At 36.1% G+C, this 22882-nt stretch overlaps 1 protein-coding gene and 1 long non-coding RNA gene across 10 annotated transcripts in view; one reads left to right on the forward strand and one right to left on the reverse strand.

Annotated features, from left to right (window-relative positions):
* The window catches only part of DNAH6 (dynein axonemal heavy chain 6), a 233560-nt gene that overhangs the window by 36288 nt on the left and 174390 nt on the right, over positions 1-22882 (forward strand). For all 9 annotated transcript variants that reach the window (XM_072770018.1, XM_072770016.1, XM_072770010.1 and 6 more), the window contains 9 exons: positions 3584-3718; positions 3809-3929; positions 6490-6607; positions 8017-8185; positions 10409-10525; positions 12068-12268; positions 14822-14942; positions 18263-18414; positions 19257-19409. In XM_072770018.1, coding sequence (XP_072626119.1) covers positions 3584-3718; positions 3809-3929; positions 6490-6607; positions 8017-8185; positions 10409-10525; positions 12068-12268; positions 14822-14942; positions 18263-18414; positions 19257-19409 — 1287 coding nt within the window. The remainder of the gene's footprint in view (positions 1-3583; positions 3719-3808; positions 3930-6489; positions 6608-8016; positions 8186-10408; positions 10526-12067; positions 12269-14821; positions 14943-18262; positions 18415-19256; positions 19410-22882) is intronic.
* On the reverse strand, positions 1358-21477 carry LOC140601293 (uncharacterized). Its single transcript, XR_012004332.1, has 3 exons — positions 21184-21477; positions 11681-11717; positions 1358-1681 (listed from the first exon to the last, which is right to left on the reverse strand). It is a non-coding gene; the product is annotated as an uncharacterized lncRNA (long non-coding RNA).

The raw sequence follows: 22882 nt of genomic DNA on the forward strand, positions 1-22882 counted from the left end.
GCCTAAGTTCCCTGGCTAGAACTTTTCTGCTGAATAGAAGTTGCAAAAGCAGACATCCTTGTCTTATTCCTGATCTTAGAAGGAAAGCTTTCAGTTCACCATTAAGCATGATACAATAAGGAAGTTTCTTTCTATTCCTAGTTTGTTGAATGTTTTTATCATGAAGCAATTATGAATCTGTTAAATGCTTTTTCTGCATCTATTGAGATTATCATGCAGTGTTTGCCTTTTATTAGAATAATATGATTTGTTATAATGATTGATCTTTGGATATTAAACCAACTTTGTATCCCGTGGTCATGGTATATAATCCCTTTGTTGTTTGATTTGGTTTGCTAGCATTATGTTAAGGATATTTGCATGAATATTCATAAGGAAGACTGGTCTATAGTTTTGTGGGTTTTTTCCTTGTGATGTGTTTGTCTGGTTTTGGTGTCAGGGTACTAATGGTTTTAAAGAATGAGTTGGAAAATATTCCTTCTATTTTTTTAAGGAATCTATGAAGAATTGATATTAATTTTTCTTTAATGTTTTGTAAAATTCAAGTGTCTTCTAGTCTCCTACATTACCAAGTTTCACTTTTCTCTCGATTTATGTGTGTGCTTAATATTAATTTTTCAATATTATGTAATACTGCACGTTGCTTTAATCTGCTTGTTTCTAATAGTGTGTAATTTTGTTGCATGTGATACTTTTAGGCAATTTTTTGTTTAGTTTTTACATTCTCAACCACTGTCATTCATTTCTTTTAATTTGAATATTACTTTGTAATTAAAATCTTTCCATTTTTAATTCTTAGGCAGCCATTGCTTTGCAAACAGACTACTCTTAATTTCATAGATCTATATAACCATTCCTCTGCTTATGAAGGGAGGTACCTTTTACTGTAGCTCTTTCTATCCTGGGTCAGAAATATACGTGAAAACAGGAGCCCAGATCTTCTGGCTGGGCCATGACCTATACAGCTGCAATGGGCTCTCTAAGTGTCAAATTGTTCAAATCACCCAGATGCTCTGTTGACCAATGTTAGGGAATTAAAGGTGTGGTGGTGTGGTGAAGGCAAGATTAGTAATTCCAAAGGATTCCTACGTTCCAACCAAGGACAATGTGCCTCAACATGGCCCTGGTTTTTCTTAGATTTTTACATAAACACAACTCTTTTGCACTTATCTTCCAAAAGCTCTAGTCTCTAAGTTTCCCTTTAGGTGTTCTGACCCAGTGACCAACCCTCAGATTAATAACAGTGGTTTTCTACTTCTGAAGGTATTAATACTCATTTCGATGCAACTGGCAGAAACTCAGTTTCAATGAACTTCAACAACAACAACAACAACAAACAAAAGCTCATATAATAAGGAAGTTCAAGGGGTAGGAATACCTTTATGCATGGCTCACTTCAGAAGTTCAAATAATATCTTGTCATCTTTATTTTTTCTCTTTCTCTTCATCTTTCAGTTCTTTCTCTGTTTTATTCTCTCTTGGGCTCTTAACATGAGCACCACCAAGTGCAGCTCTAGTTACAGCTAGCTCTTTGAGTGAGAAGAGAGTACCTCTTGCTGGAGATGCTGGAGAGTAGACTGATTGGCTCAGCTTGGCCACATCTTCAATCCTGAATCAATCCTTGCACAGCCAGGTGTTCTCTGATAAGCCAGGCCTGGGTATATGTGCCTATCCCTCATTCCTGTGATGGGGAAAGGGAGGGGTCAGCCTTATCAAAACCACATGGTAATGGGTTTCCCAAAAGAAAGCGGGAGCATATCACTAGAAGAATTGGAGGTAAATCTGAGGTAGGTCTGTCCAGAACAGACAAAAATTATAGCTTCTCAGTCTACATATTGAAATCCACCATCAAAGTGATAAATCTTCCTCCCCTTACAGTCCTGCTAACAACTTAAAATAATACCTAATCCTTAATCTTTCAATAGATACTATTGATTTAGCAGCCTGAGAATGAACTACCTACCCGAAATTTTATCAAACAACAAGGGGATGGAGAACAAACCTGAAGTTTCTCATATCATAGCTGCTCTCACAACTGTCCTGTATGTGGACAGCCATATGATATTTAAGTTAAGCCAAAGTAATTTTTTAGATTATGTTTTTTTCTTCCAAAAATTTCCACCATTAAACTCCTCTCACATCTTGGCAAAACATGTTGTCTTGGAAGCCAACAGCCTAGAACTCTGACTTATGATAGTAGCATAGAGAAAGATAACATTAATATTATGTAACAATTTCACAAATAGTTCCACTCATTGTTCCAGCCCACAAATAAATAAGTTCCTTTAAAAAAGAATGTATTTATTTATTTATTTATTTGAGAGAGAACGAGTGGGAGAAGAGGCAGAGGGAGAGAATTTCAAGCAGTTCCCCAATGAGTGTGGAGCCTGGCACAGGACCTCATCCCAGGAACATGAGATCAAAACCTGAGCCGAAATCAAGAGTTGGATGCCACTGAGCCACTCAAGTGCCCCATAAATAGGTTCTTAATGGTGACTGATTTTCTTTTTCAGCAACTTGTCACCCATACAAATTTAAAGTTAAAAAATTTAACTGTACAACATTTTAAATTCAAAGTGGTCTTTGTCCTATGTCATAGCCTCTTAGATCAGTAGATGGGCCCCTCCATTACCACAGTGACTGGACATTGTAAAGTCCTTAAGATAACACAATGAATCTCTTAGTATCCATTCATCAAAAATAGTGAAATTTAAGATATTGCCCAGTTCTCCATTACTTGCCCTCAGAATATTGCTAAAAGACACATATTCAAAGTGAAAAGAAAGGAATTCAAACAAATTAGATCTTATAACTCAAAGAATACTTTTATGGATAAGGAAGATGTGGCATATATATATAGACACACACACATATATACATATGTATATGTATATATGTGTGTATATATATGTATAAAGAAGATGTGGCATGTGTGTGTATTTATATATAAAGAAGATGTCGCATATATATATAGATATACACAATGGAATATCAGCATCAGAAAGAATAAATACTTACCATTTACCTCAACGTGGATGGAACTGCAGGGTATTATACGGAGAAAAATAAGTTAATCCAAGAAAGACCATTATCATATGGTTTCACTCATATGTGGAATATAAGAAACAGCAGAGAGGATCATAAGGGAAAGGAGGGAAAACCAAATGGGAAGTCATCAGAGAGGGAGACAAACCATGAGAGCCTTTTAACTATAGGAATCAAACTGAGGGTTGCTGGAGGGGAGGTGGGTGGGAAGATGGGGTAATTGGGTGATGGGCATTAAGGAGGGCAGGTAATGTGATAAGCACTGGGTGTTATATGCAACTGATGAATTATTGAAAACTATGTCTGAAACTAATGATGTACTGTATGTTGGCTAATTGAATTTTTTTAAAAGAATACTTTTAGAAAAAATTTCAGAAGTGTTCCTGTTTAATATATGCACTTTGGAGTTGTAGCTACAATGAACATATAGAGCTGCTTATTTCCCTTAATAGCCATTCTTCCTTTCCAAATATTTTTATTCTTTCAAAAGATAGGGATTTTTAAAGCTAAACAATGACAGATTTTTATTTTCCTGCAGCATCTGCGACCAGCTCTTCTTAAAATAAATGAATTATGCTATCACTTGAGTTTTATGGGACTTTGTCATATTGAAAAATGTCATACCTACACCCTGCAAGAATTTAAAGTTGCACAAGTCATACGGTTAGAAGAGGTAAGGAGTTTTGTCTATAGTTTTAAGATTTAGCTTTTCTATTGTTGCAACTTTACTATTACTAATACTTGTTCATCAATGTCTATCTAGGTGGTAGAGCGCCTAGAAGAATTTCGAAATGAGGCAAAAGATGTGGTCAGGAAGGCTTGTCATGTTGCTCTTCGTGCCGCAGGATTCATTCCTGATGACTGTATACACAAACCTGTTGAGGGTATGCAGGGGAAAATACTGTGATAAGAAGTCATGGCTTTCTAAAAAAATAACTCTTTTATTCTACTTGTCTTAGGTTTAAATTATGATCCTACTTTTTCGTTCTTCTGAATGTCTGCTTGATACATTATAAATTCAGTACATATTGTAGAGGAGGGGAAAACAGTAAATATTGCATCTTCCTTCCATTACCACTACTTCTTTTTTTTGGGGGGGGGGGTTCCTTGACACTATTTTTATTTTATTTTATTTATTTATTTTGTAATAATAAATTTACTTTTTATTGGTGTTCAATTTGCCAACATACAGAATAACACCCAGTGCTCATCCCGTCAAGTGCCACCTTAAGTGCCCACCACCCAGTCACCCCCACCCCTGCGCCCTCCTCCCCTTCAACCACCCCTAGTTCATTTCCCAGAGTTAGGAGTCTTCCATGTTCTGTCTCCCTTTCTGATATTTCCTACTCATTTCTTCTCCCTTCCCCTCTATTCCCTTTCACTATTATTTATATTCCCCAAATGAATGAGACCATATAATGTTTGTCCTTCTCCGATTGACTTAGTTCACTCAGCATAATAACCTCCAGTTCCATCCACGTCGAAGCAAATGGTGGGTATTTGTCATTTCTAATGGCTGAGTAATATTCCATTGTATATATAGACCACATCTTCTTTATCCATTCATCTTTCGATGGACACCGAGGCTCCTTCCACAGTTTGGCTATTGTGGACATTGCTGCTAGAAACATCGGGGTGCAGGTGCCCCGGCATTTCATTGCATCTGCATCTTTGGAGTAAATCCCCAGCAGTGCAATTGCTGGGTCGTAGGGCAGATCTATTTTTAACTCTTTGAGGAACCTCCACACAGTTTTCCAGAGTGGCTGCACCATTTCACATTCCCACCAACAATACAAGAGGGTTCCCTTTTCTCTGCATCCTCTCCAACATTTGTGGTTTCCTGCCTTGTTAATTTTCCCCATTCTCACTGGTGTGAGGTGGTATCTCATTGTGGTTTTGATTTGTATTTCCCTGATGGCAAGTGATGCGGAGCATTTTCTCATGTGCTTGTTCGCCATGTCTGTGTCTTTGTGAGGTTTCTGTTCATGTTTTTTGCCCATTTCATGATTGGATTGTTTGTTTCTTTGGTGTTGAGTTTAATAAGTTCTTTATAGATCTTGGAAACTAGCCCTTTATCTGATAAGTCATTTGCAAATATCTTCTCCCATTCTGTAGGTTGTCTCTGAGTTTTGTTGACTGTATCCTTTGCTGTGCAAAAGCTTCTTATCTTGATGAAGTCCCAATAGTTCATTTTTGCTTTTGTTTCTTTTGCCTTCATGGATGTATCTTGTAAGAAGTTACTGTGGCCGAGTTCAAAAAGGGTGTTGCCTGTGTTCTCCTCTAGGATTTTGATGGAATCTTGTCTCACATTTAGATCTTTCATCCATTTTGAGTTTATCTTTGTGTATGGTGAAAGAGAGTGGTCTAGTTTCATTCTTCTGCATGCATTACCACTACTTCTATATAATATTTTAAGCTGATTACAGAACCTTTATTTCATAATCATTTTAAAGAGAAATCAGGGCCTCTTTGCTTAAAGGTATGTTCAACCTACCAGTACAGAGGAATGTTAATGAACCATCTACAGTCTTTCGTTCAGTTGAAATCCTTTGATGTGGAATTCTTTTCGATAACTGGGCTGTTTTCTAGAGTTTAAAATATCTCATTAACCAAGCACTTTGTTGTTTTTTAATTTTACTTATCTTTTTTTACATTTTAATGCCAATGTAATTAACCAACATTATTATACAATATAGGAATACAATATAGTGATCTAACAATTCTAAGCATTACTCAGTCCTCATCATGAGAAGTGTTCTCTTCATCCCCTTTACCTGTTTCCCCCATTCCTCCACTCATCTCTCCCTGTAACTCTCTGTTTGTTCTCTATAGTTAAGAATGTTTTTTAGTCTCTTTTTTCCCCTTTGTTCATTTATTTTGTTTCTTAAATTCCACATGTGAGTGAAATCATGATATTTGTCTTTCTTTGACTGATTTATTTCATTTAGCATTGTCAGGGAAATGTAAATCAAAACCACAATGAGATTATCACCTCATACCTTCCAGAATGACTAAAATAAAAAACTCAAGAAACAAGTGTAGGTGAAGATGTGGAGAAAAAGGAACCCTCATGCATTATTGTTGGGAATGCAAACTGGTATAGCCACTGTGCCAAACTGTGTCTGGAAGTTCCTCAAAAAATTAAAAATAGCACTACCCTAAAATCCAGTAATTACACTACTGGGTATTTACCCAAAGAATGTGAAAACACCAATATGAAGGGATATATGCACCCCTATGTTTATTGCAGCATTGTTTACAATAACCAAGTTATGGAAGCAGCTCAAGCATCTATCGATAGATAAATCAATAAAGAAACTGTGGTATATGTCTACAATGGAATATTATTCAACCACAAAAAAGAGTTTACTTATCCTTTAATCCATATTGAAAGAAATGGAATTTTTATCGAAAAATTCTTGTCATATCTTCTATTTTCCTTAGATTATCATAAAATGCAAGACGGTGGAAGTCTCATCGATTTGCCTGCTTATGCAGACTCGGACAAAATGACATACACTGAGCAAGCCAGCAAAAGGCATCATTGCATGAGGCTAACATGGTAAATGATTATTTTCTTTCTCAAGAAAAATTAGAGCATCCACCTTTCTTGAGTTTCATTAAAAATTAAAGCCTTCAAGGGCAGTTGGGTGGCTCAGTGGTTGAGCATCTGCCTTCAGCTCAGGGCATGATTCTGGGGTCCTGGGGTCGAGTTCCACATCAAGCTTCTCTCAGGGAGCCTGCTTCTCCATCTGCCTATGTCTCTGCCTCTCTCTGTCCCTCATGAATAAATAAATAAAATCTTTTACCAAAAAAATGTAAAGCCTTCATCACAGGATTTACTAATAGTGTTGAGAGATTTTGGGGTGATATGATAACCTGACTACATGCCCAGAAACGCTCCCATCCCATTGCCACACAGCAGAGCAGCCACTGGGAGTGGCGAGCTGGTGGAGACTAGAAGACATGCCCAAGGCTGAGTGCTCCTCTTAGACCTTTAAGGCTTTGTTTCCCTCTAGCCCAGCTTGGAGCATGGAGCAGGCTGTGATAAGGAGAAGTCAGGTACATAGAGATTTGTGGGCCTCCTCCAGAGCACCTGGAGAGCCCATTACCTCTATTGGTCACTAAAGAACTACATGTGGCTGCATTGCCCCATAAAATTCCACTCTCTCCCTAAGGTGAGTTTTGCACCCGGGAGATGAGGGTGGAAAGCCTTCCTTCCAGGGCCTCACCTGGATCTTGACATTGTTTCAGAGTTTGGATTTCACACCATTCCAAAACCTCACCATTACAAATAACTTGCAAACAAAATCACCAAACATTATCTGAAAAGTTTTGTATGGCACTATAAAACACTGTTATTGTTAGCAGTGCCAACTCCCTTAGTCTAACTTTGACAGCTGTAAATTCAGTAAATCTTAACTGCGTACTGGTTTATATATGAAATAATATAATAATGTCTGTGTCACAACAGAAATCAATGAAGCAAGAGACCACCGTCCATAGTACAGGTAACAGAGGCCCCTTGACTGTCAGTTGAGTAGAAACATAAAATCTGCATCTCTGAGTTAGCAGTTGCTATCAAACATTTATTCAATAGTGAAGATTTCACACCCGTACTATTAGAATGTGAGTTACAGATGTTGTATATTTTCTGACTTCATTTTTAAAGCATCTTTAAAAAATCTTATGGCCCTTTTGGTTAGATGAGCTGGGTGCACTTCCCATACCACCCATATAGCTTGTTAAATTTCCTTTTAAATAGTTAGAACACCCAGCTAAATTGATGCTATATATTTGTGCTTGAAAATGAAGAATGTCCAAGAATAACTCCTATGTACAATAAATCTGTTAATATAAGTAAAAATTCAAAGACAAATTATGATATTTAAAAATTTGAATATTTGGTTTAGTGTAACTTTCATAGTAGTGAATATAGAAAACTGAAGCTGTATTTTTTTTCTTTTCAAGCTTTATCCGTCTAAATGACTATCTAATTGGGAACACAATGCACGTCCTAACAGTAAATTCTGCTAACTCTCTTTTGAATTATCTTACTGACAAGCTAAAACGAACACCTTCGGCAGATGTCATTCAGAAATGGATTACTGAAGAGAAGCCTGAAGTCCCTGAGAAAAAGGTATATTCAAACAAAATTAAGAAAATTCATAGGTCAGCATTTATTGGTGAGTGCTTACTATGTACTATGAATTATGTTATTTTCTGTGTACTTGAAAAGTAGCAGAAATGCTTAGAAGATTTCACAGGATAATCAGATCTTACAATATACAATTGAAATGGCAGAATGAAAATCACCATATCAACAAATATCTCATAATAGATGAAAGCATCCACTTTTCTAGATGTTGGTGCTGTCTTTTAGGAATTGGCTAAAGGCTATTCATGTGTACATAGGACAAATGTTTCTTAAGTGCCTACTACATACCAATCCGTGTTGGGTGTGGAGTATATAGTGATGAAAAGCATAGACAGGATTCTTGGGCCCAAGAAGCTTATGGTTTGGGGGTTGTCATGGGCATGAACTGGCAGAGAGAATCAGGAAAGGTGATATAAATGAAAGATAACCAATGGTTTAGAGGTGAGAAGAAGCAAATCATGGAAGCAAAACCTTTGTGCTGTGAGTGGATAACCTCTTGGGAGGATGTTGATCTTAGGACAGCGTAATTTGAGACATTCAAGATGAAGTACTACAACTCTTTGCATTCTAGCATAGCTAAGAGAGAAATCATATCATCCATATCCACATTTCCCAATAAGCTTTGCCCTACTTCCATCCCAGATAATAGCTTCATGCCAGATACCTAAAAACACAGCTAAACATGTGTGCCTGGTTTCCTCAAGCTTCATACCTGTACTTATCAACTGCCTCCCCAGGAAATCCAGCTATGACGTTTCAAGACTACATGCTCTTCGCTATAGTTTCTCTTTTCTCCAAAAGTTCAATTTTAGTTGCATACTCCTTTTTATTACTTTCTTCCCTCAGTCTCAATTGATCCCTTTTCTAAATTCTATTACATTTTGAAAGTCACATTTATTTTCTAATTATAAAAGTAATATATGCCAAGTGAAGAAAATTGGAAGAACATAGAAATATACAAAGAAAAAGATCTCTGCTATCCAAAGATAACCGGTTTCCAAGGGGAAGAAAGGTATCATATTTATTGCTTTAACACATGCTTTTCCTACTTAGCAATGTATTATAAAAAATCTGCCAAGACAATATGTATTTTTCCATATAATATTCTCACAAAGAAATATAACTACTGTACATCTTCTAAATAATTTTCTATTGTTGATGACTTTCTCATACTCCAAATAAATAGACATCTTTGCTTCTTATTACTCCAAATAAGCAAAGAACATCCTTGTCCATGAATTTTTCACACATCTCTGATTTCTCCCCCTTAGAAGAAATTCCTAGATGTGGAATTTTGGGGTCAGAAATATGCTTTTGATTCTGATGCATTAACTTTCCAGAAAATTTAGCGTTTATTTACAATCTTCCTAAAAATGTTTGAGAATGAACACATGCACACTAGATATTATCATTCACTTTCATTGAGGTCAGTCTGATGGTTGTAAAGTAGTGCATCACTGCTTTTAATTGTTACATTCCTTTAATTGGTGCTCCAGTGAAAAGAGCATAGGTCTGGTGATCAGAAAGACCTGGGTTTGAGTACTGGTCTGTCACCTAATAACCAGTGTGTCCTGGATGAAATGTCTTACCTTTTCCAGATGTTCTTTTTCTCATGCCATAATAATGATACCTGCTTCATATGGTTGGTGTGGGTATGTGAATACTTAGCACTACCTGGCACACAGTAAATATTCAATAAATGTTGTTACTGAGCAAAATATCTCAAAAATGAGAACAAGGAAAAGATTGATCACTTGTATATTCCTTTTAAGATATGTCAAATTATGCCCTTTGCCCATTTTTCTATGTAAGTACATTTCTATTTTAGTATATATCTATTTATGTATTAATTATTGTATTATTAGTATACATTTCTGTTGAATATATCAAGTATTTTCTATTTAAATATTACCAATTTTCTATGCTCTATATATACCATTGATATATTTTTCCAGCTTGTTGTTTGCCTTTCCATTTTGTTAATGGTTTTTTTTATAAGGGGAGAAGTTTTACACTACTGTGTAATCCTTCAATGTTTGTCTTCATTTTTTAATTTCTATGGTAATATTCATTGAAAGACAAGCCAACATTATGAAATCAATTAATTGTATAAGCTTCAGTTTACATGCCTCTTGTATCCAGACATCTTTTATCTTATACCTTGAAGCTTACATCTTTATAACACCAAAAATGTGCTCATTTCAGGGGGCCACTGCAGGGGAAAAACAGGAAGAAGATGAGTCTCTCATCCCCATGTTTCTCACAGAACTGATTTTGACGGTCCAATCATTACTCTTCGAGCCTTCTTTGGAAGACTTTCTGGTGTGTGTTTCTCCATATAGCATCCACCTATAAGTACCTTTTTGGGAAATGAAGCAACTGTTTTACTCTCAAGTGATTGGCAGGATTGCTGTTGTCACTCCTCCAAAATGATCAGAAGGAAAAGAGAAAGTACTGTTCTATGCACAGCATTATGTCTACATAAAAACTATCTAAAAGTTTAGCACATTTTCTTTAACTTGAGACAGACTAGGAGCTTGATAAGGTACACCATTAAGAGAACATATACTATACAAAATTTAGAATTGACTATAGTAAGTATAGTTTTTGAAATCTTTTTGGTATGCCGCATCCATGAAAATATTTTAATTATCTATTGCTATGTAACAAATTACCACAAATATGGCAGCTCAAAACCACAACCATGTGTTATCTCACAGTTTCTGTAGGTCAGAAGTCTGGGCACTGCTTAGTTCATCTTCTGCTTCAAAGTTTCTCCAGGCTGCCATTCAGGTATTGGCTATGATGAGGTCTCTTTAGAGGCTTGACTAGAAAAGGATCTGCTTCTAAGTTTCCTCAAGTTGTTGTATAGGTAGAGGTATAGGACTGAAGTTCCTGTTTTCTTGAGAGATGTCATCAGGGGACCACCCTTAGATACTAGAAACCACCTATTGTTCTTTACCGTGTGGCCAACTCTCTAAGTAGTTTACATATGGATATTTGCTTCTTTAAGACCAGTTGGAAAATCTCCTTTGGGAAGGGCCCAATCCCTCTTTTAAGGGTTTTCACTTGATTCAGTCAGGTATACCTAGGATATACCTTTTTTTATTAACTCAGAGTCAGTTGATTTGGGACCTTAATTATATCTGCAAAATTCCTTTAACTTTCTGTATAATGTAACCTAATCACAGGAGTGGCATCCCATCATATTCAGAGGCCCTCCTTCCCTCCATAGTCAAGAAAAAGGGATTATAAAGGGCTTGTACACCAGAGGGAGGGAATCTTGGGGGCCATTGTAGAATTCTGCCCTCTTCATTTGTGTACATGTAATAGATTAATTACCAGTCAGATTAATAAACCAGTCAGAGTCTATATTTCTTGGTATACATGGCACAAAAGCACTAGTAATCAGAATCTCTAGATACTAATCTTGTCTTTACAGTTAATGGGCTATATGACCTTGGGGAAACCACTTACCACTCTAGAGTTCAATTTATACATCTGTAAGGTGCATCTGTAAAATGAGAAAGCAGATGAGTTTTAAGGTTGCTTCTAATTCCAGTAGTCTATGATTCTGTAATTTATTCAGATAGGTTGTTTTAAGATATTTATAAGGAGACAAGTGAACTGCTGAGTTCTCCATGGTTGAGGCCTCACTCAGAAGTTCCCATACAGAGGCACTGGGCTCTTAGGTCCCTTATTGATCAGAAGACACATGTCCTTTACATGATTTGTATGAACTCAGAATCAACACAGTATTTGTCATGGTTGAATGAGTTATTTATTTTAGCATTTCAAAAATTCAAATTATTCATAAATATAACCATACATATTTATATTTATGTTTGTTTTTCTGTTTAACAGGATGGTATTTCAGGTGCAATTAATCATTTTCAAAACACTGTGCTCTCAGTTCCTAATCTTGTACCTGATACATATTTTGATGCTTTTACCAGACCTTACATTAACAACAAACTTGAAGAAAAAACTTGTGGATCTGGTCCAAGCCTATTAGCAGTATTTGATGATGATAAGAATTTTCACACAATTACCCTTCAAATAAAGGTACATTCATTTTTGTACAACTATTTTATAATCTCAGTTTTTAAGAAATTGAGTAATAAACTTTCTTCCTTTCTTATATTTAAACTGAATGCTACTTAATTTCTAAATGATAAAGTGATATCTTTTTTTAAAGTCCTAGTAGATCAGAGCACTGACTACAGGAAAGGATTTAGAAGTACAGGTTATCTGAGACTGCATCACTCTCTCACTCCCCAGGGAAGAAGATAAGGTTAAGAAGAAAGAAGAAGCATTATTTAAACATGGGATAGTGTAGGAGAAATGAAACAACTGGTGAAAACTAAGGTCCTGTAAGACAAAAGAAAACCAAAAAACCCAAAGTACACCCAACTTTTTCCCCACTGCCAAAAATTTAAATAAAATAATCTGCACATTGCTACACTGATGGAATGGAATACCCTTGAATTATAAATCACTTCAAATCCACAAGCTGAAGAAATGAAGATATATTAAATTCATGGAAAACTACTATAAGGAGAAAACAGAAAGTGAAGATTAAAAGACCTGATGAATACTCTTTCCTTTCTCTCCCAAACAACCTTCAAACAGAAGCTATACTACCAACTAAAGTAAATATCCTCAAACAAGCATTTGAATATATATAAAATTACATTGAATCAACAATTGAAAATTAAAGATAGAAATGGGAAATAAAAAGACAAAATCATCTCAGAAATGAAGATGAAATTGCATGGTGACCAAGGGAGAATAAACTCAAGTAAAAATTTAATACTTTACCAGGAACGCCTGGGTGGCTCAGCAGTTGAGCATCTGCCTTTGGCTCAGGGTGTGATCCTGGGATCCTGGGATTAAGTCCTGCATTGGGATCCCTGTAAGGAGCCTCCTTTCCCTCTGCTTATGTCTCTGTTTCTCTCTGTGTGTCTCTCATGAATAAAATAAATAAAATCTTCCAAAAAATTTAATAATTATCATAGGAGAATGATAGGAAAAATGAGAATAGAAAAAAGACAGAAAAACAACCAAGAGAATGAAAATAAGCTAGAAATACAAGTAGAAGGGTCAGAGAGAAAATAATTGGAATAGGAGACAAGCAAAGAAGAAATAATATATATTTAATTGGAGTCTATGAAGGGGAAAAACAAAACAGGGTGGAAGAAACATAAGTATAGTCCAAGAAAAAAAAACTGAATGTATATATTGAAAGGACCTACAGAGTACCTTGGGAAATTGACCCAGGACAATCAAGTCTGACTACATCCTCTTAAAACTATTAGCTTTTGGTTTGGTTTGGTTTTAAAGATTTTATTTAAAAAAAAAAAGATTTTATTTATTTATTCATAACACATACACACACACACACACACACACACACACAGAGGCAGAAACATAGGCAGGGAGAAGCAGGCTCCTCGCAGGAAGCCCAATGCGGGACTCGATTCCAGGACTCCAGGATCATGCCCTTAGCCAAAGGCAGACACTCAACCGCTGAGTCTCCCAGGCGTCCCAAAACTATTAGCTTTTAAAGCTAAAGAAAAATTCTTCCAGGTCTCAAAGCACAAAGATCAAATACATTACAAAGTAAGAGAATTAGACCAGCATGAGGCCTCTCTAAAACAATGTATAAAGCAAGACAGTAATGAAATAGCATTTCTTAATGAAACTGAAGGGAAGAAAGGGTGAATCAAGAATTTTTATCTATTCAGGATAGTCTTTCAAGTATCAAGGCCATAGAAGGATCTCCCAGGGACAAATTGACCATTGAAGTAAATGCTGATTATAAAAGTATCATAAACTCTTGAATAAAATGAAAGCATATTTGTCCATATTGTGAATGAAGGAATGACTTGAATGAGAAGGGAAAGCTTTCCCTTACAACAGAATGTCAACTAATAAATGTAGAAGGAAAATGTAAAGAAAAATCACCACGTTGGCTATCCTAGAAACAGTCAAGAATCTCCAGTGCATCTTAAAATGAGAATTTAAAAGTTATAATGAAAAACAGGACTTTTGTCTCAAAGCATGTCTACATAAGATATTTATTGATTTCAAAAGGAAAAATAATAAGTTTGCAGTGATGAAGCCTGATAGACACCAAATTAACCAACATGTTAACATCACTGGTAATGAGACAAATTGATGTTATGTGCCTCCTGCCATGGTGCACTGAGAACATGCATCATTTCTGTGGTTTTACTATAAAAAATATATAACTAAATCTAAGCACTAGAGGGTGTAAAACACATATGGACACACACACACAAATGAGATACTTCAAAAATATAAAAGTCATGAAGGACAAAGATTGAGAAATTGTTTAAGATTTTTAAAAATATAAATATGCTTCCTTTTAATCATAAGGAACAGTTCTTCAAGAGTCAGATTTGAAGATGTGGGTTTTTTTTTTAATTTCATAAGAGAATCCATTAACTGCTCTTTGACATCACCGATGTATCCTTTGGTTAAAGCATAGTGTTGGACACAGAAAAGGCATTATGTTTGTTGTTTAATTATATTGAATTGAATTCTGCTCAGAAAAAATATAGCTTTATTTGTTTGTTTATTTATAATATTTAGGAAACCATACAGGCAGCATTTGAATCTGCCCAATTATATGTAGCTACATTTGAAAGGTTCCAGATATTCTTCAAGGAAAATGAAAGTCTTGATTTACAAGCTCTTAAACTTGAAGAACCTGGTAAGTTTTCCATTTGTCCTTACTAATTATTTTGGAAACAAATATTGAGGTTTATAGTATTCTAGGTTTCTGTTTTTTGGTATGTAGTGAAAGAAATGGTGACCCAAAAGAGTTGGCCTGGTGAAAGGCAAAAGTTTATTCATTTCTGGGTTGTATTCTGTAGAACTACTCTCTACATCCTTATAGTTGCTGTGGTTTTGATCTTCTTAAATTTCCTAAAGTTAGTTTTGTGGCCTATCATATGATTTATCCTGGAGAATGTCACATGCATACTTGAGAAGAATGTATATTCTGCTATTGAATGGAATTTCTATATATGTCTGTTAAGTCTATTTATTCTAAAGTGTTATTCAATTCCATTTTATCTTGTTGATTTTCTGTCTGGATTATCTATCTACTGCTGATAGTGGGGTATTAAAGTCCTCTATTATTATTGTATTCCTGTCTATTTCTCTCTTAAGATCTGTTAGTATTTGTTTAATACATTTCAGTGCTCAGATATTGGGAGCATATGTACTTAATGATTGTTATATCTTCTTGATCTATTGACCCCTTTATCATTACATAATGGTCTTTGTTTCTCACTATGATTTTTGGCTTGAAGTCTATTTTGCCTGTTATAAGAATGGGTACATCCACTTTCTTTTGGTTACTACTTGCTTGTATCATTTTCCATCTCTTCAGTTTGAGTTTATGTTTCTGGAGCTGAGATGAGTCTTATGAAGGCAGCATATAGTTGGGTCTTGTGTTTTAACCCAGCCAGCCACTCTGTAGCTTTTGATGGGTGAATTCAATCCATTTACATTTAGGATGATCACTGATATATGAAGACTTACTACTGCCACTTTTTTTGTTGTTGCTTTCTTGTTGTTTTATATCTCTCTTTTCTCTCTCTTCCTCTCTCTCTCTCTCTCTCTCTCTCTCTCTCTCTCTCTCTCTCTCTCTCTTTCTTACTTTGTATTTCTATTTACCTATTTAGGTTAGTGGTTTTCTATGATGATTTGGTCAGTTTCTCCTTGTGCGTGTGTCTTTGCTCTAGATTTTTGTTTCATGGTTATTGTAAGGTTTTATAAAATGTCTAATAGATAAAATAGTCCTTTTTCTGCTGATAGTAGTTTATCTTCATTTGCCTATATAGATTCTTTTATTTTCCTCCATTTGTGTAGCCACAAATGATCCCTTTTTATGCTCTGAGTTTGTTACCAAATTATAGTAGCTATAGTTATTTTTAATGCTTTTTTCCTTTAATCCTTATGTTATAATTGTTAGCACCCTTTTCTAAAATAGAGTTACAATTTTGTGATTCTATTTATCACCTTACTCAAAGTTTTGTATATTTTTATCTTTTCATTTCAGGTAGAAAAGCTCCTCTCAACATTTGTTATAAGGGAGGTCTAATGGTGATGAACTCCCTTAACTTTTGTTTGTCTGGGAGTCTTTATTTCTCCTTTATATCTGAGGGATGACTTTGCTAGATAGGGTACTCTTGGCTAGCAATTTTTATCTTTCAATACTTTGAATACATCATTCTGTTCTCTCCCAGCCTATAGAGATTCTGCTGAGAAATCTGTACAGTCTAATGGATGTTCCTTTGTAGGTTACTTTCTTTGGCTGCTTTTAAGATTCTTTCTTTATCATTGACTTTTGACAGCTTCATATTAATGTGTCTCAGAGAGATCTGTTTGTATTGAGATAGTAAGATGATATATGGACTTGTATGTCTAGCTCTTTCCCAGGTTTGAGAAGTTCACAGATATTATTTCTTTAAATAATCTTTCTACCTCCTTCTTCTCTTCTTCTGGTGTACCCATTATTCATGTGTTGGCTCTCCAAATGGAGTCTAATAGTACTTCCTTCACTTTTTAAAAATCTTAGGATTTTAGGAGGTGTTATCTCTCCTTTTCCATATGAATCATTTCTAGATCTACTCTATTTCTAGTGCTTGGTCCACTATTCTGAAGGATAGTTACATGATACCATGAAAAAAGACTCTGTTCAAATAAGCTTAGAAAATACTAGACCAAAAAAACATTATACAGGTTTCCTTACCAGAGGACTTCTCAGATGATTTGATATCCTCATTTTGTCAGTTCTTAAAAATACATAGATCTAAACTTTCTGAAGTAAGTAAGATAGATAATTGTTGACCCTTTTTGTATTATGAGGAAACTGAAGCTCAGAAAGATTAAGTGACTTACCGAAAGTCAAAAATGGGTTAAATACTTGAGCTTAGGTTTTCTAACACTTTGTTCTTTTATACTATGTCAAGCTTCCCCTTATATTCAGGAAAGGAGATGACATAAAGACAAGCATCAACAGTTTTTTCTTTTTGGGATGGTGGAGGAGGGCTATAGGGAGAGAACAGGGAGGAGTAAGGAAATCAATCTGTGGAGGAAGTACTTGAAATAAAGTTAGCTAAATTTGTTTTTTAAAGATTTACTTATTTACTTTAGAGGGAAGGAGAGCAAAGGGTGAGAGAGAGAGAGAATCTCAAGTAGACCCCATGCTAAGCGCAGAACCAAATGTGGGGCTTGATCTCATGACCCTGAGATCATGACCTGAGCTGAAATCAAGATTCAGATGCTTAACCAACTGAGCTGCCCAGGTGCCCCAAAGTTAGCTGAATTTTTACAGGCCCAGAGGGTATAGGATTTTAAAAAGCAAGCAGAGTAGTTTAGTATTGTATGTGTATTAGAGCTGTTTTTGACCAACAGTATGATACAAATGTATTCAAAGGTAATCAAGCTTCTACTGGTTCCAGGTAGGTTGGAAAAGGGAGAAAATTAAAATAGAAGATTATCAAAATGCAATGGCTGCATATGGCACATGCAGGTCGACAAAGGCCTCAGCTATGATGTGGGAGCAGGGCTGGCAGAGAGGTGTTGGAAAGACGAATGGAGATGACTTCAGCTATGCTTTATCTCCTGTGTTTTAAACTTTTGTTATTAATATCTTCAAAATGTGTTATATGGAGGTGTCGTGCAGAAGAACCCTTCCATTAAGCTGAACTTCAACCTCATTCTAAAATTCAGTCCATTCCAGACTAGATCCTCTAATACAATTACAAATTATTTTCATCTGCCTTCTCTTAGTAGGAGCCAGAAAACATGTTTACATTATTGAATATTATTTTCTTTAATACAAGAATAAAATACAAAGCACTATGAATTAACATTTTGAAGTTATTCAAGGTATTCTGCATTAGGAAAATAGCATTATAAATACATCTGTAAATTTATTAATACAATGATTTTTAATATATTTCAACATGATCCTTTAAAATTTAATATATTTTCTGTTCAATATGATTATTTTTGTAGATGTCGAGTTTTTTAGAGAACAACTGGAAAAATATCACAGACAGCACAAAGATGCAGTAGCTCTGAGACCTACCAGAAATGTAGGATTGCTGCTCATTGATACAAAGCTACTAAAGGAAAAATTGATTCCATCACCTTTGCGATGCTTGGAGGTAACTATGAACTAGGAAAAAAATCTTAATTATAGTCTCTATAATTATTTTATAATTTTTGTACTGCAGATACGTTCTTTATTTTGTAGTAGTGCAAATATTTAAAATTAACATAACCTACTGGGTAGCCTTAATTTCTAAGAAAAGTCCCATATTCTTTCTGTCCCAAACATAATCAGCCTTCAGTTGTGGGAAGGGTGGGGACTTGCAGGCTTCAGACTAGTCTCTTATTCCTATTCCATTTTGCTTTGTTGGAACATTTCAAGGCTTCCTGCAAAAGAGACACCACTATAGCAACACAGTGTTCTAGTGGGAATACTAGTTGATTTAGGACACTGAGATCAAGTTTAGGACATTATTTCCTGCTCTGAAACTGTCTCTAAAGATCTGATTACATTTTGGTGAGTGGTAGAGCTCAGGAAATTTGTCTTGATCCTGCAATAACACTTTCATGTCTTCCTTTGGACCCAGAGTATACCTATAATATTCTAATACCCCCAGTGAAGCAATGGTATAAAGCAGGGATTGGCAAACTACAGCCCTACAAAGTGAGTCTGCCGCCTGTTTTGTACTTACAACCATGACAATTTGCTTTTGTATTACCTATGGTTGCTTTCTCATTCCAAGGGCAGAGTTGAGTAGTTGTGACAGAGACCATGTCCTGCAAATCAAAAATATTTACTGTCTGGTCCTTACAGAAAACCTCTGCTGACCTCTAATGTAGATGACAGAAGACAGAGCCAATATTGCTGATTTAGCAATCAACTAGAATTTATTTGAAATATTTAATAAAACGAAAATATTTAAATAGTTATTGTTCACATTTTCTTTTTCTTTCCTAGGTGCTAAATTATATGCTTCCCCGTCAAAGCAAGAAAAAAGTGGATGCCATTATCTCTGAGGCACAAGATGCAGAGTATAAACTTGAATTTGTTCCAACTACCACCATAGAATATGTTAACAGCTTAGTATTTCTTGATGAAATTCAGGAAAGGGTGAGTTGATTTTCATATAATTCAGTATTCCTGACTTTGTGGTAGATATGGAAGACAAATAAAGAGAAATTGAGGGACTGAAGGTCAATAAACAGTTGTTAAAATATTAGAAACACTTTCAGACAGTGTAAGTGAATGTCCTGTATCACAGCAATAACAGGAGCTAACATTGATGAAACTCTTACTACTAGTCAGGAATTGTACTAAAATTTTTATATATGTTACATTTTTTTAATATATGTTACATTTTTAATCCTCACAAAAACTTAAGCATAGATAGTTTTTATTCTCATTTTGCAGATGAGGAAACAGGGACTGTAAAGATTATGTTGCCCAAGATCATAAAACTTGTGGTAGATCATAAAACTTGTAGAATTTATTTTTTTTTAATTTTTATTTATTTATGATAGTCACACAGAGAGAGAGAGAGAGGCAGAGACACAGGCAGAGGGAGAAGCAGGCTCCATGCACCGGGAGCCTGACGTGGGATTCGATCCCAGGTCTCCAGGATCGCGCCCTGGGCCAAAGGCAGGCGCTAAACCGCTGCGCCACCCATGGATCCCAAACTTGTAGAATTTAAATTCCTGTCTCTAACTGCAAAACCAATGCTCTCAATCACAATTTATTGCAGTTCTTTTTTTTCTTTTAAAGATTTATTATTTATTTATTTATTTATTTATTTATTTATTTATTTATGATAGACATAGAGAGAGAGAGAGAGAGAGAGAGGCAGAGACACAGGAGGAGGGAGAAGCAGGCTCCATGCCAGGAGCCCGATGCAGGACTCGATCCCGGGACTCCAGGATCACACCCTGGGCCAAAGGCAGGCGCCAAACCGCTGAGCCACCTAGGATCCCCTTTATTACGGTTCTTATTTGTGATCAGTGATCATGGAATTGTAATGGAAGTCTTGACCCTTAACCCATGTCTGCATAATAGATAGGATCCTCACTATTAGGAAAAGAAACCCATATCAACTAGCTTAAATGTAGTGGAGGCAGTTGGGAGAGAACAGTAGACATAGAGACTCAAGTGACACGGGTGATAAGGTCAATACTCATGCTCTCTCTCTCTCTGATACACACACACACACACACACACACACACACACACATACTCTTTTGTCTCCCTTATTTCCTTCTCTTAGAAACTTGGTTTCCTCCCCTCAGTGTCTTCCCTGTGGCAGGCAACCTAGCATTTAATTTCAATTGTCAATTTTTCATAAGCTTTATTCATACTAATTGGCATTTGAAATAGAGGTAAGTAATTCTCTTAAACAACTGGAAACTGAAGATATATCACAAATAAAAAATACAAACTGAGTAAAATAAGTCATTAACCACTGGGTAGTCTGTTCTATAGTATTAACAGAATTAACAGTAAAGGCTATTTCATGTGCCTATAAAAGCAACCATTTTTGACATTTATTTTTTTATTGAAGTAGAGTTAACACACAATGTTACGTTAGTTTCTGATGTATAACCTAGTGATTCACTAACTTAAATGTAACAATCTGATTTCTCATTTCAAGAAATGGCACCTTCACTAAAGGGCAGATGATTGTGGTTTTCCCTCAGGTTTCTGTATACATTATCCCAGGAGTCTAGAGATGCCGAGTGTCTATTATTATGTGTACTCATTAAGGCACTTTGGACAAATAACTAAAGCTCACTTGAGCTAGCTTAGGCCAAATAGTTACTTTATTTAAGGATTCGGTAGTATTTCAAGGAACCCCACCTCTTCATCAAAAAGGTAAGTAGGCTTAGGAACTTACCAGAGCCAGGAATGACAAGGCTGTGGGAAACCCAGGTAGTTTTTTCTCTCCATCATCCTTTCTGCATCTCCCTGAAGATCTACTCTACTCCTCCTTCTAAAGACAGTCTGCTTCTGCTGCTTCATTCCACAGCAGCAAATATGACCTGCAGCTGCTCTCAAGTTACATGCTGCAAGCTAGCCAACCACCAAGAGAGAGATGCTGTCTCTCCCAATTATTAATTCTAAATGTCTCATGAATGCATTCAGCCTCTCTACCCCATGCTATTATATAAACTGTGACAGGAAGGTAGGATCACGTTGCAGAGAGTAGATTGCTCTTACCCTATAGTTGCAGAACAGGAGAGTTGATTGCTTTGCAGAAGACCCAGAGTGTATCCCATCTCCATGAGGTTGTCTGTGCATTTCTGAGTGTTGTGCTGGGGAAGCAGTTTCCCTTAGGGAGATGTTCTCCACATATGAACAGCTTTTCTTTGGAACCTCATCTGTTCATTCAGAAAATGTAGTGAACCCCCACTTGCAGGATGCAAGGGTTACAATAATGAGTAAACCTGCCTGCAAGGAGCTCAGAGTCCATAATGAAAGCAGACAACTATTATCTAATATATATATAGGTATAAGATACTGTGGTAGGACTGCAGGATGGGGGGAGGTTGTGGTCATTCTTGGCTATGAATTACAGAAAGCTCTGTGGAAGATGGGGTATTCAAGCTGTGTCCTAAAATATATCTATTCAGGTAGGATTCAAGGAGAGGGGAATCTGTGTGCAAATGCCTGAGGCAGAATGACAAGAGTAGGGTATGGCAGTTGGCATGCTGTGGAGAAAGGGTGTTTGGCAGAGAGAGCTAATGAACTGTGGCTAAAGCAGTATTTTCAAGGATAGGAGATAAGGAATGAATTCTAATAAGTTAAGTTAGTAGAACTGAAAGGACTAAGCAGGCAACTGAATTTGGGAAAAAGACAAGTCTAAGATTACTCTTGGATCTCTTTCTATAGTGAGCAGGGTGACAGTGGTATCATTAACCAGTAGAAGTGGGCCAGGCCATGTAATCATTGTCCAACCAAGCCAATTTTGAGAGTGACAGAGGCACTATTAATCACTGTGTCAGGATAATAAATGTAAACCAAGATTCCCTCAGAGAAACATGGACCTAGGCTCACTCCAAGTACAGGAAACAGGAAAATGAACAGATCTTCATGTACAGATACTTAGTTCTATTTATTACTTGTTGAAGATGTTAAGATGTTCACCTTTGGGTTGAAAGGAACAAAACTCACATAGTTAGCTTAGAAAGATGAGATTTATTCTAGTGTTGCAGGGTTATCTTCTGGAATTCAAAGGCATGCATAGAGTCTAGACTTTAAAGAGGACAGAATCTAGGGATTAGAGCATCGTAGTTTTAAAAAAAGGAGGGGAAGCTATTTTTCCATCTCTCATCTCTGCTCCTCTCTAGAACACTGGTTCTGAAAGGGTGGGCCTGGACTGGCAACAACCGTATCACCAGGGGACTCCAGAAATGTATATTCTTGGGCTCCACCCCAGATCTTCTGAATCAGAAACTCCAGGGAGGGGCTCACGGGGCTCAACAATCTGTGTTTTCACAAGTTTTCCGAGGTGATTGTAGTTTCAAAGCTAAAGATTGAGAATCATTTCTCTAAAAGCTTCTCTGCAGTTCTCTTCTCATGTCAAGGATGTGCTT

Source organism: Canis lupus, chromosome 12 (genome assembly GCF_048164855.1).
Source record: "Canis lupus baileyi chromosome 12, mCanLup2.hap1, whole genome shotgun sequence".
NCBI lineage: Eukaryota > Metazoa > Chordata > Mammalia > Carnivora > Canidae > Canis > Canis lupus.